Raw genomic sequence first — 13693 nt, forward strand, 5'->3', positions numbered from 1 at the left:
AATGCTGCATGCTGAGTGGGGTAGCCAGGTGGTGCAGTGGATAGAGCATGTGGAGTTAGAAGGACCTGATATCAAATGCAGTCTCAGACATTTAGTAATTACCTACCTGTTTGATCCCGGGCTAGTCACTTAATTGCCCAGCAAAAAAAAAAAGCCCCCCCCAAAAAATAATGCTGCAGAGTAATGCTTCATTCAACCCAAGAAGCCTCTAATCTGAATTTGCTCTGAAATTTTTACCTCTTCCAAACTGTGATAAGCCCCATAGTTGAAGTTACCATTACTCCGTTCTTTTCCTCTATTGTATGTCATTTCTTTTATTTCTTCATCAAAGAGAGCCTAAAAAAGACAATGGAAGGATGATAAGGATTACCCATAGGATATATTCCCACTGTGGGAGAGTACTGGAGGATACTGAAATCAAAATTTCAGCTATCCTGATAATTAACAAGAAAAGTGTCAATAGGGGCTTTTTAAAACGGTCACATTTCTTAGAATCTAAAAAAAATCTTCCTTCTCCCTCTCCTCCCCCACGTTACCCTCCCCTCCCCTACCCAGTTCATCTCTGCTCTCCTAGTCATACTTCCAGAAAACAATATTTATACAGGTTAATTATACTATAATGTCTTGTTAAGTGGCCTGGTATCTGGCATCTAGAACATCTAAACTAGGTCCTTTGAGAAAACATTCAGAAATGAATAAAATCTCATAGTCACCCAAACCTCAAAAGTTAATTACAGTTAATTACCACTGAAAGTTATTTAATAAGGTGATAACTGCCTGTTTTATCAAATGGCCCCTAGTCAGAACACAAATTCATCAGTGGTCCACCTAAGTAGATGGGAGAATTCCAGTAAGGTACCACTAAGGTACCACTAGAGCCAAATTATGAGGTTAGTGGCTGAGTTGAATGGGTAATATAGTCATGGCATCCAGGCCCCTGAAAAGAAAGTATTTCAGCCCCGTAACATTTCTTCCATAATCAAGGTCAATTTGCATAAGGTCCACATTCTGGAAGAATGAACCTCAAAGGGTGTTTTTTTTTTACTCACCTGCAGGTCTTCAATGGAGACTGAGTATTCTAAACCATGGGATTCCAGAAAGGATCTGACAGGTTTCAAACTAGTTGATGGAATCAAGATATCCACAGTACGCTGAGGGGTGGCAGGTAGTTTCCAAAAATTGAGCTAAAGAAAAGCAAAAGAAAATAAGAGAGCAAGCCAAGTAAAGCAAACAACAATCACATTTCTCTAGAAATTACAGCATTCATGAGACAGGGAAGTCTCCAGGAGCCTATACCCAAAAAGAGATCCAGAGAACATGGAAAGGAACTGGAGAAACATTTAACAGCAGTGACTGTCCTATAGTAACTCACCCCAGTTCAGACCTTTATTACCTTTCACTAGAACTATTACAATAGCTTCCTAACTGAGCTCCCTGTCTCATCTCATCCCAACCAATTCATATTCCATTCAAGTTACCAAAGCAATTTTCTTAAAATATAGGTCTGACCATGACACTCCCCTATTCAATGACCTCTACTGACTCTTCATTAATGCTAGTGATGGGAAAATAGACTCAAGGAAAGAAACCTTAAGGATCAACGTGGGTTCATTTTGGGTGATGAAATCACCAGGCTCTCTGACTCACCAGAGTAAGAAAAGGCATAAATTTTAATGCACAGATTACAAAAAGTTCACAAGTTACTATTAAAAAGTTCACAGGCTACGTTCTTTAAAAAGGTAAAGGGGGTAGAACCAAGATGGCAGTGTAACCCAGAGGCTCACTTCCAAGAAACTCCAAAGGTCTTAAAATCATGACTCTAACTAAATTTTGGAGAGGCAGAAATCCCACAGAAAGACCCAGTGAAGCAATTTCCCAGCCCAAGGAAACCTGAAAGATCTGTGGAAAGGCTCTGTGCACCCAAGTTGGAAGGGCAGGCAACATAGCCAGGGTCACTCTGTGCCAAACAAATGAAGCACCAGCCTTCCAGGAACAGCCTGGGAGGCATCTGGGCTCATGTCAGTGGAAGTGGTATCCAGAACTTCCAACCCAGGAAACACCAAGCACAACTTGGAAGATCAGCAGGAAGTCTCTGCCGGAATGAGCACGGAGCCCAGGTCAGCATGACCCTCAGTGAGGCCATGGCCTTCAGTGCAGCCCCTCCCCAGGAAACAGAAGCAGGCCTGTGGAACCACCCAGCAGGGAGCCGCCTGGCAGCTGTTTCCAGAGTACTCATTCTACAGATGGTAAGGGGGGTATGGGGACACTTTTGAGGTCTCTCCTCTTCCTGGGACTGGACTCTGGTGCTTTGTTCATATTCAGACCCTGATCACAGTCTAGAACCCCCCATTGCCACAGAGCAGGGACCCTCCTCATAGCTCCAGGGCAGAGGGGAGGGCTTGTGGTCATCCACAAACTAGAGCACAGGCCAGGAGAACAGTCAGAGCCTTTTATAAGATATTGAAGAAATTGAGGTCTTTGCAGCGGTGTCCCAATAACACGCAAAATCTTGGGAAACATCTCAAAACCAGGTCATAAGCTGAGGAAATGAGTAAACAGGAAAAAAAAAAGAACTTGACCACACATAATTACTTTGATCTCATAGAGGATCAAAACACACACTCAGAAGATGACAAAGTCCAAGCTTCTGTATCCAAAGCCTCCAAGAAAAAATAGGAATTGGGTTCAAGCTATGGAAGAGCTCAAAAAAGGTTTTGAAAATGAAGGAAGGGAGGTAGAAGAAAAATTGGGAAGAGAAATGAGAACAATGCAGGAAAATCATGAAGACTAGCAGCTTGGTGGAGGAGATACCAAAAATACCAAAGAAAATAACATATTAAAAACCAGTTTAGGTCAAATGGAAAAAAGCTTGGAAAAGGAGATAAGAAAGCTCTCTAGAGAAAATAACTCCTTCAAATGTAAAATGGAGTTAAAGGAAGCTGATGACTTGTGAGGAATCAAGAAACAATAAAAGAGGGGCACCTAGGTGGCATAGTGGATAGATTACCAACCCTTAAGTCAGGAGGACCTGAGTTCAAATCTGACCTCAGACACTTAAAAAAAATTACCTAGCTGTGTGACCATGAGCATGTCACTTAACCTCACTGCCTTCCAACCCCCCCAAAAAAGAAACAATAAAATAAAGCCAAAAGAATGAAAAACTAGAAGAAAATGTAAACAATTGGGGCGGCTAGGTGGCGTAGTGGATAAAGCACTGGCCTTGAAGTCAGGAGTACCTGGGTTCAAATCCAGTCTTAGACACTTAATAATTACCTAGCTGTGTGGCCTTGGGCAAGCCACTTAACCCCATTATCTTGCAAAAACTAAAAAACCAAAAAAAAATTTCTATAGAAAAATTACCCTGATTTCCTAGAAGCAGAGGGTAAAATAGAAATTGAGGGAATCTACCGATCTCCTCCCAGGAGATGTTATTGCCAAATTCCAGACCTCCCAAGTAAAAGAGAAAAATGTTACAAGCAGCCAGAAAGAAACAATTCAAATATCATGAAGTTACAGGTAGGATTACACAGGATTTTGCAGCATCAACATAAGGGCTCATAGGGTTTGGAATATGATATTCCAGAAAACAAAAGAGCTTAGATTACAACTGAGAATCAACTACCCAACAAAACATCCTCTTCCAGCGGAAAAGAAGGACATTCATTGAAATAGGGGACTTTCAAACTTTCTTGTTGAAATGACCAGAACTAAACAGAAAGTTTGATCTCCAAGTAAAGGACTCAGGTGAAACACAGAGAGGATGGACAGAAAAAGCAAATTATGAGGGATTTAATAATGTTGAATTGTTTGTATTCTGCATGGGAAGATGATACTGATAACCCATATAAATCATCTCAATGGAACAGTTAAAAGGAGCATATGTAGACAAGGCACAGGAGAGAGCTGAATACAAAAGAATAATATATTATAAAGATAGAATAATTGGGTGAAAAAGGAATGTAGTGGGGAAAAGGAAAGGGAGAATGGGTTAGGATATTTCACATAAAAGACTCAAGAAAAAGCTTTTTCAATGGAGTGGAAGAGGGGAAATTTCATCAGAAATGGCTCAGAGAGGAAACTACATACCCACTTAATAAGGTATAGAAATCTATCTTACCCTAGAGGAAAAAGGAGAGGAAAGGAATGGGAGAAAGGGGACGGGGGAGAGGAGGGAGGTAATAAATGATAGAGGAGAGGAAAGATCATGTGGGAGAGGGTAGTGAGATACAACACACTTTTTTTTTGTTTTTTTGCAAGGTTGTGGGGTTGGGTGCCCTGCCTGGGACCATGAGGCTGGGTGGTTTTTGGATGTCTGGGGCAGGACTTAGGCTTGGCTCCTCCTGTCCCCAGGGCCAGTGCTCTGTCCTCTGCACCACTTAGCTGTCCCATAACATGCTTTTGAGAAGGGACAATGTGAAAGGAGAGAGAGAATAGAATAAATGGCAGTGGAGAGGAATGGATGGAGGGAAAAACAATTAGTAATAGCAATTGAGGGAAAAAATATGAAAGCAACTTCTCTGATGGACTTATGACTAAAAATGCAATCCATCCTAGATAGAGAAAGAGCTAATGGAACCCATACACAGACTTAAGTACAATTTTTTTTTCTTTTTCCCCCCTCACTTCATTTTTTTTTGTTTTTGTTTTTGCAAGGCAATGGAGTTAAGTGACTTGCCCAAGGTCACACAGTTAAGTAATTATTAATTGTCTGAGGCTGAATTTGAACTCAGATCCTCCTGACTCCAAGGCTGGTGCTCTACCCACTGTGCCACCTAGCTGCCCCCCTGTCACTTTATGTTTTGCAAGGTTTTTCTATTTTTGTGGGGGAAGGGGGGTGTTTACTTATACAATAAGACTATTTTAGTAATGTGTAAATAAATAAATAAAAGAATTTCACAGATCTATATTTATTTACTAAATAAAAGTCAACCATCATCATCATTATTAGTCATTACACTTATGCAACATTCAATTTCATATTAATATTAATTCTGTTTTTTAGAAAGTAAAGGAAATGAATTTTTAATAAGATAGTTTAAGCAAAGAAAAAGCATCTACAAGCTGGACTGGGAAGAACAATAAAGACAGTTAAGAAAGGTGGGGGGGGGGGGGATAGCCATGAAATGGTGACTGGTTTTAGATGTCATAGATCCAGCATGGAGAAGGGAATAGGTCAAATTTTTATAGAGGGCCTAGTCCACCTTTTGTGCAGAGAAGAGTCCAGGGGAAGGGGGTCAAGGGTCGACCCAACTGTACTACAGGCATACATCTTGTAAGGCTAAGAGTCAGACAGGTGGAGGAGGGAGTAGTGGAAAGGGGCTGAAGTTGCTTTCTATCATCTTAGTGATTTTACATTTGAGAACAGGGTTAAACTGAATAATGGGGAGGGAATCAAAGGTCCACAGAAAATATCAGACAAACACAGATAATAGTTCCTTAATATTACAGGAAAGGCTAGACAAAAGATTTCTCTAAAGCATCTCCAACACTAGGATCAAATATTGTTGTTATTAAATTCAGATGAGTAAACTGAGGCAAAAAAGGATTAAGAGACTTGCTCGGGGTCATATAGTTAGAAAATGTTTGAGGTCAGGTTTGAATTCTGGAAGATGAACCTCCCTTGGTCCAGCAGTCTATCTGCTGTGCATCCAAGATACCCTAACATATTTATTAATTTCCTTGTTGTCTTCTCTATTGAAATTTTCCCATTGAGGGTAGACTTTTTTGTCTTTCTCTGTATTCCCAGCACATACTAGATACTTAATAAATATGTGTTGAATTGGATTGCAATGGTGTGATCTGAAGGGTATAAAGACTTGCTTCTCACAAAGTACCCACTCCCATTTTTTGCCAAAGCAACTGGGGTGGGGAAATCTGAGAGAGAGGGCTGTGGTTCATTTTGGGTGACAAAATCATCAAACTCTAACTCAGGGAGGTAAGAAAGACTTAGACTTTAATTCACAGGTTGCACAAAGGTTTACAAGTTACTACAAAAAGTTCACTAGCCACTACAAAAAGGTCACAAAGCTAGGTTCTTTAGAGAAGAAGCAAGTGACTTTTAGTATTGCTGTCAGCTAAAGGGAAATATAAACTTAAAGGACAGGTCAATTAGCCGAAGCTAAGGGAAAGAAGGGCTAAAGTGAAGGCAGGAAACCACTGATTTCTAATAAGGGAGAGTAGTCTTGTGGAAATCATATTTTGGTTCTTTATTGAGGTAAAAGAAGGTAAGTTTCTAAGAAGATATTAAGGTTAAACAAAAAAGAGACAGTTACAAACTAAGAAAGAAGGTAGTTAAATTAAGCAAGGAAGAGCTACCTGGGAGAGAATAGTTTAGAAGATAAAAGATAGTCAAGTGAAGCAAAGAGAGTTAGCAGGAGGAGAATAGTAAAGAAGATAGGCACAAGTTAAGTTAAAGAATGAGTTTTTAAGAAGATAAAATTCAGTAGGTCCTCCTAGAGAAAGGTGTCTACCTTTTATTTTTTTTTGCAAGACAGTGGGGTTAAGTGACTTGCCCAAGGCCACACAGCTAGGTCAGATTTGAACTCAGGTCCTCCTGACTCCAGGGCCAGTGCTCTATCCACTACATCACCTAGCTGCCCCCGTCCTAGAGAAAGGAAGGAGAAACTGGGCAATAGCTGGCTCAACCTTCTTTAAATATACTTCTGTGGTGGATGAAACTGGAGGGTTCAAGGCATGGCTAACACCTGGTGTAGGAGTGGTAAAGTACTGTGCATACTCCAAAGGTGGGAACTGTATATGGTTTGTCAGGAATTGTGCAAGAGTAACAATTTTCTGTGTGTGTGTGATCCAGGTCACACACATGTCCCTCCTATTTTTAAGTCCAGAATGGTTTAGACATAGATTACTGCTAGTTGGGGTTTACAAAAGTCAATACAGAATCAAGAACACTTCAATACAAAAAAATTACAAAATTTATTTCCAATATAAAAGGGTTATAACATTTCTCTGTGTCCAGTTCCCCTGCTTCACCATAACCTAAAATTGTCACTGGTGACAGAAGCAGATGTATTACATTCATAAGAGTGTTCTTCAAGTTCTCTCTCATTAACCAATCAATGAGTAAATGTGTATTAACATTACTAATTACATGCCTGCTGTGGGATAAGTACTGGAGATACAGAAAGAAGCAAAAGACAACCTGTGCCCTCAAGGAGCTTACTATTAGCATGAGAGTTAGAAATAGTTTATCAGATTGGTTGGTTGACATTTTGGTCATCAAAGGGGAAATTGCTAAGTTTCCACAGTAGTGTGACAGAAGTCTGTCATATTAATGAATAAGGGAAGGAGTAAGAAAGAAGGAGGGCAACTATCTATGGACAGAGTGCCAGGCCTAGAGTCAATAAGACTCTTCTTCTTGAGTTCAATTCTAGCACAGAGATTTACTAGCTGAATGACCCTGGGAAGGTCAACTTCTCCCCCCTGTTTGCCTCAGTTTCTTCATCTATAAAATGAGCAGGAGAAGGAAATGGCAAACCATTTCACTCTTTGCCAAGAAAACTTCAGATGGGGTCATGAAGAGTCAGACTGACTAAACAATTAAACAAAGAAAGAGGGAGAGGAGAGAGACACAGAGAAAGTACAGAGTAGATAAATAGAAAAAGAACATTTTTAAGAGCTTACTATGCTCTAGGCACTATGCTAAGAGTTAGGGATATCTAATAGGATTTAGACATAAAAAAAATACTATAAGCAAACTAGAAGATCAAGGACTAGTCTACCTGTCAGATCTGTGGAAAGGGAAGCAGTTTATGACCAAGGAAGAGATGGAGAACATCACTAAAAACAAACTAGATGATTTCGATTACATTAAATTAAAAAGCTTTTGCACAGACAAAAACCACTGTAACCAAGATCAAAAGAAATGTAGTAAACTGAGAAACAATCTTTACAACTAATGTTTCTGACAAAGGACTCATTTCTAAAATATACAGAGAACTGAGTCAAATTAAAAAAAAAAAAGCCATTCCCCAATTGACAAATGGTCAAAGGATATGCAAAGGCAATTTACAGATGAGGAAATCAAAGTGATCCATAGTCATATGAAAAATTGCTCTAAATCATTACTTATTAGAGAAATGCAAATTAAAGCTTCTCTGAGGTACCACCTCACACATCTCAGACTGGCCAATATGACCAGAAAGGATAATGATCATTGTTGGAAGGATTGTGGGGAATCTGGGACACTATTACACTGTTGGTGGAGCTGTGAACTCATCTAATCTTTCTGGAGAGAAATTTGGAACTAGGCCCAAAGGGCAACAAAAATTTGCCTACCCTTTGATTCAGCAATACCACTACTGGGTCTATACCCTGAAGAGATGATGACAAAGGGTAAAAAACATCACTTGTACAAAAATATTCACAGCAGTCCATATATATGTCATGGAACACTATTGTTCTATTGGAAACCAGGAGGGATGGGAATTTGGGGAAGCCTGGAGGGATTTACATGAACTGATGCTGACCGAGAGGAGCAGAACCAGAAAAACACTGTATACCCTAACAGTAACATGGGGGTGATGATCAACCTTGATGGACACACTCATTCCATCAGTGCAACAATCAGGGACAATTTGGGGCTCTCTGCAATGAAGAATACCATCTGTATCCAGAGAAAGAACTGTGGAGTTTGAACAAAGACCAAGGACTATTACCTTTAATTTACAAAAAAAAAAAAATTGATATCTTGTTGTCTGATCTTGCTACCTCTTATACTTTATGTTTCTTCCTTGGGGATATGATTTCTCTCTCATCACATTCAATTTGGATCAATGTATACCATGGAAACAATGTAGACTGACAAATTGCCTTCTGTGGCGGGGGAGGGAAGTAAGATTGGGGGAAAAATTGTAAAACTCAAAATAAAATCTTAAAAAAAAAAAAGAGTTAGGGATATCTAAAAGCAAACAAGATAGACCCGATCCTCCTGAGTTTACATTATAATAAAGGGAAGAAAATACCTAGGTCCTAAAGGGAATAGAATAGTACTAAGATAATATGTGTGAGAGATAGCCTGGCTAATGAAAATGTTATAGATTAAAGGACTGATTTTGTCCAACATATGAATGGTGAACTACAGAAACTGGGGCCAGGATGGGCATGTAATGGTATAAAACTATGAATGGGGTACAATAGCTCTGAAAAAAAAATGAAGCCCCACTCATTTCACATTTCTGTCAAGACAGTTCTTCCCTACACAATTTGGAGGGAAGAGAAGCATATCAGAAATGTCAGTAAACCAATGTCTACAGTCATTGCAAGAAATGGGGAATTCTTTTCTCCCAGTTTCTAAGGTGGTAATACTAAATTGATTTTGCTATTGTTCCATTGAGTTTTGAAGTTTTTCTCGATAAAGATACTGGAGTAGCTTCTCATTTCCTGCTCCAGCTCATTTTACATATGAAACAGGGTGAAGTGACTTGCCCAGGATCACACAACTAATAAGTGTCTAAGGTCAGACTTGAACCCAGGAAGAGGAGTTTTCCTAATTCCAAGTGCTCTGTACCACCTTTTCTTTTCTTCTTTTCAATTCTAAGAATGCTGAATGAGGGAGAAATCTCTAGCTTCTGACCTTTATTAGCTGTATGATCTTGGAAATAATTCCTCCAAACTTAGTTCGCAGGGATAGTGTGAAGAAATGATACAACTTGTACAAACTACTTTATCAACATCAAAGTATACTAATATCAACCATTATCATTGTTGCCCCCTCCACCACTATGTTTGTCTCAAATACTGTGGCTGAACCTAGGATTATGCTTATCAAAGATGATAATAATATTGTTGAAAGATATTCCCCAATGTCAGAAGATGCCCAAAAGGAAAGGAAATGAGATACCTTGAAGTTCTCCATATTGACCAAGTCTTTCAATTTGTTAATCTGATTTTCATCTTGGGCTTTAATTTGAAAAACCTGATGCCTAAAAACAAAAAAAAGCAGACAAACAAATCATGATATTGCATGTTTTTGACATGTATGACAAACCAGAGCCAAAATTCCTGGGTTCTGGATGAATTTCACATAAATGAATCTCAGTCAGATAGTCAATGTTCATTTATTAAACACTCTGAAATTATCCACAGCCTCATGACTGAGTGATTTTTTTCTCCTTCTTACCAGTCAGTCAATCAATAAGTATTTATGAAGCATCTGCTCTATGCTAGGCACTGTGCTTAGCCATGAAGATACAAAGAAAAGCAAAAATATAAACCCTGCCTTCAAGGAAACCACATTTTAATAGGGGAGACAATATATAAGCAACTTAATAGATATAAGACAGGGCAGTGGGTTAAGTGCTGGGCTTCCTCTTCCTGAGTTCAAATCTAACCTAAGACACTTTCTAGCTGTGTAACCCTGAGTAAATCACTTATCCATGTTTGCGTCAGTTTTCTCATTTGTAAAATAGGTTAGAAAAGGAAATGGCAAACCTCTCCAGCATCTTTGCCAAGAAAACCTCAAATGGGATCATTAAGAGGTAGACACAACTGAAACAACTAAACAACAAATATATTATATATATATATATATATATATATACATACATATATATATACAAAGTAGATGAAAAGTGCTCCAAAAGAGGAAGTTTCCAGGGGGAAGTAGAGATTAGAAATGAGTCTTGCAGAAAACTCAGGAAGATAAGAGGTAGAAATGAGGGTGAAAAGCATTCCAGTCATGGGGAACAGCTACTAAAGGCAAGAGAATAGAAATGGCTTTCATCAAAGAGGAAGAGTTTGGGCATAAATATTAAAAAAATCATCAAGGGAATAAAACAACCTCAAGTTCATTCAACAAATACTGAATAAGAGATTGTTACACTGTGCTTGCTGTTCAAAGCATAAAGGAAAGAAATTCAAAAGTTGTTTCCTTCCTTTAGAAGTTTACACCTTCTATGTCCCCTACAGATCTTTGAGGATAAGGATGAACACCCAGCATTTATATTGCACTTTGAGATGTATTCAGTACTTTTACTTTTTAGCTTGTTTAAGATTCATAACCACACCATGAGGAAAGTACTATAATATGTTATTATCTCCAACAAGTGAGATAATATTTGTAAAGAAGTTAGCATAGTACTAATATATATATATATATATATATATGTGTATATATATGTATATACATATATATATATATATATATAGTAGGTGCTCAATAATTGTTTATTCCCCTTGGTTTCTTCCATTTTACAAGGAAGTAAACAAGCTCAGAGGGTTATTATCAGGGTCAGATGTGGGATTTGAGGCCAAATCTTTCTGACTCTAAAACTAACCCTCTTTCCCAAATGATGCAAGGTTGTTTCATAACTTGTCAGTCATAATTACGTGAATGTCACCTGCCAGAAAACTAAAACTAGTTCCATCTGACCTAGGTCACTGACATAGGATGGTGGAATGGATAGATTATTGAACTTTAAGTTGGAAGACTATGTACTATTTGTAGTAGAGCATTCCAAGCTTGTATTGGTCTGATTAGTCACAGTTGGATATACTGTAACTTGTCTTTCACATAGGATGTCTTCTTTGACTACAAAGGACAAGAACCAACCAACAACCTGCTCTATGACCTTGGGTAAGTCAATTCCCGATTCAAAGCCTAGTCCTCTGCCTTTTATGCCTCTGGGTAAAGAACCACATCTATAAGTAATTCAAGTTAATAATTGTTTATTAAAGACTGAATAGGCACATGGTTCTCTGTTGGATGTTGGACATAAAATATTGAAAACCAGTATAGTGCATATTCTCAAAGAACTCATAATCTAGAGACCTGTGATCAAATAGCTGCAATGTAAGTATACATAAGTCAGACACTGACCTGAGTGAATCAAGATGGTGACAATCTAACTAGTTATGAGAGTTCTTCTTGAAGGAGGAGGTATTTGAGTATAACTTCAATGCCCTCATCTACAAAATGGGGATAACTCCAATAAGATAATAACCACTTGGCACATAGTAAGAGTTGTTGTTAAGAGTCAATAAATAAAAAACTGGTTTCTCAGCTCTAATTAAGGTTTATAAAACCTTAATTGTTGTCTCTGTGTGTAAAAAATGTCAATCTGCCATGTCAAGGCATGCTCTTCTCTATTTCAATATTGACTGGCCCTGTGTCAAAACTACCAATAAATTCCTTTATCTGTGTCAATAAATCACAAGATAAGACATTTTGGATGAGGAGAGAAAAATTCTATGTTTGTTGTAAACACTTCCTCACCAACCTAAGTGGGATTCTTATCATTAGGAATTTTAAAGCAAATATTATAACTTATGAGAGGACCATAATGTATAATAACTATGTCATTTATGTGGAATCTCATTGGGCCTAACTCAGTTTATGGCTCTTTGTCCCTAAAAATGCCTCAAAAACTTTGTATCAGGGTTGACATCTTTAAAGATGTCTTCCACCTATAGGTTTTTTGGTAAATCTTAGAGAATAAAACTTCCCATAATCTAACTATTTGTTATTTCATTTTTAGCCCAAAATGATTAAAGTTGACAATCCCAATCCCAATAAACCATTTTGCAGCAGGGGAAATAGGTGTGAACAGGGGTTAATGTCACAATAGGCATCTGAACTTCACTTATAATAAACAACCCTGAAGCTTCTCCACACCCACACCCATCAGCTGTTATAGCTTCTCCTCTACAAACATTAGACACATAGGGCTTTTTTAGGACTTTTGAAGTACTTTCTCCATCTCAGACTTCCTAAGTTTCAGACCCTCTTCAAATGCTAATGACTTTACTTTTGGAGAGAGTATTAAATATACAAGCATGAACATAGAGACTTATATATAAATGAAATAAAAATTAAGGTGCTTTGCAAATTTTAAAGCACAATATAAATTATTATTAAAGAAGGTATCCCCAAAGTCAAACTGAGCTACACTTTAGGGCACTCTATAGATAACCTCCCTTACTCTGCAAATTTCACATTAGTCAATGAGAAAAAAAAGAAAAAAGTGAGGCACTGACACAGATTATGACCCCAACACACACACACACACACACACACACACACACACACACACACACACACAGACGCAAGCACATTCCCACCTCTACAACCAGTTGGCTACGGAGTTGATTTTATGAGCCGTGGCCAAGATAATTCACCACCTAGTAGCCAATCTCCTTTAATGAGTCTTTCACACCTCATATAAGCCAGTGAGTACTTTGATAACAGACACACAGTCTGCCATCCGTACATATACATTCAAAATCCCTTAGAATCCACCAGATCTCAAATTCTGGATAGCCTTCAAGAATGCAGGTTGCTATAATATATTATAATTATTAATTAATATGATTAATAATGAACTTGTACAGAAAGTAGAAAATGGCTGAAATTTATAAAATAGAAGACAGGCAGAAACAGACCAAAGAAGAGACAGAGAGGCATGTGCACACACACACACACACACACACACACACACACACACACACACACACACACAAATACAAAGAGATTAACTTGAATTCCCATATTTCAGGTATAACCAGAAAAATAAGCACCAAAGGGAACTTACCCATTAAATATTTCCTTGCAATAGATAGACCCTATAAGGGCCCCGAAGAAAAGTAGCCACCTCATGTCCAGGAGGATTGGTCATGTATTGTCTGAGGCAGTCTGTATTTATAAGGAGTCAGAGGCAGACTCAGGCTCCCAAAAATG

At 38.3% G+C, this 13693-nt stretch overlaps 1 protein-coding gene across 1 annotated transcript in view; it reads right to left on the reverse strand.

The window, feature by feature from the left end:
- Nucleotides 1-13623, reverse strand: part of LOC141493807 (carboxypeptidase A4-like) — a 43310-nt gene extending 29687 nt beyond the window's left edge. Inside the window, exons 1-4 of the mRNA XM_074195130.1 lie at nucleotides 13548-13623; nucleotides 9860-9941; nucleotides 1050-1184; nucleotides 238-336 (exon numbers count right to left, since the gene is read on the reverse strand). Coding sequence (XP_074051231.1) covers nucleotides 238-336; nucleotides 1050-1184; nucleotides 9860-9941; nucleotides 13548-13612 — 381 coding nt within the window. The 5' untranslated portion in view covers nucleotides 13613-13623. The remainder of the gene's footprint in view (nucleotides 1-237; nucleotides 337-1049; nucleotides 1185-9859; nucleotides 9942-13547) is intronic.
- Between the last annotated feature and the right edge of the window lie 70 nt (nucleotides 13624-13693).

This window comes from Macrotis lagotis, chromosome 7, assembly GCF_037893015.1.
Source record: "Macrotis lagotis isolate mMagLag1 chromosome 7, bilby.v1.9.chrom.fasta, whole genome shotgun sequence".
In the NCBI taxonomy this organism is placed as follows: domain Eukaryota; kingdom Metazoa; phylum Chordata; class Mammalia; order Peramelemorphia; family Peramelidae; genus Macrotis; species Macrotis lagotis.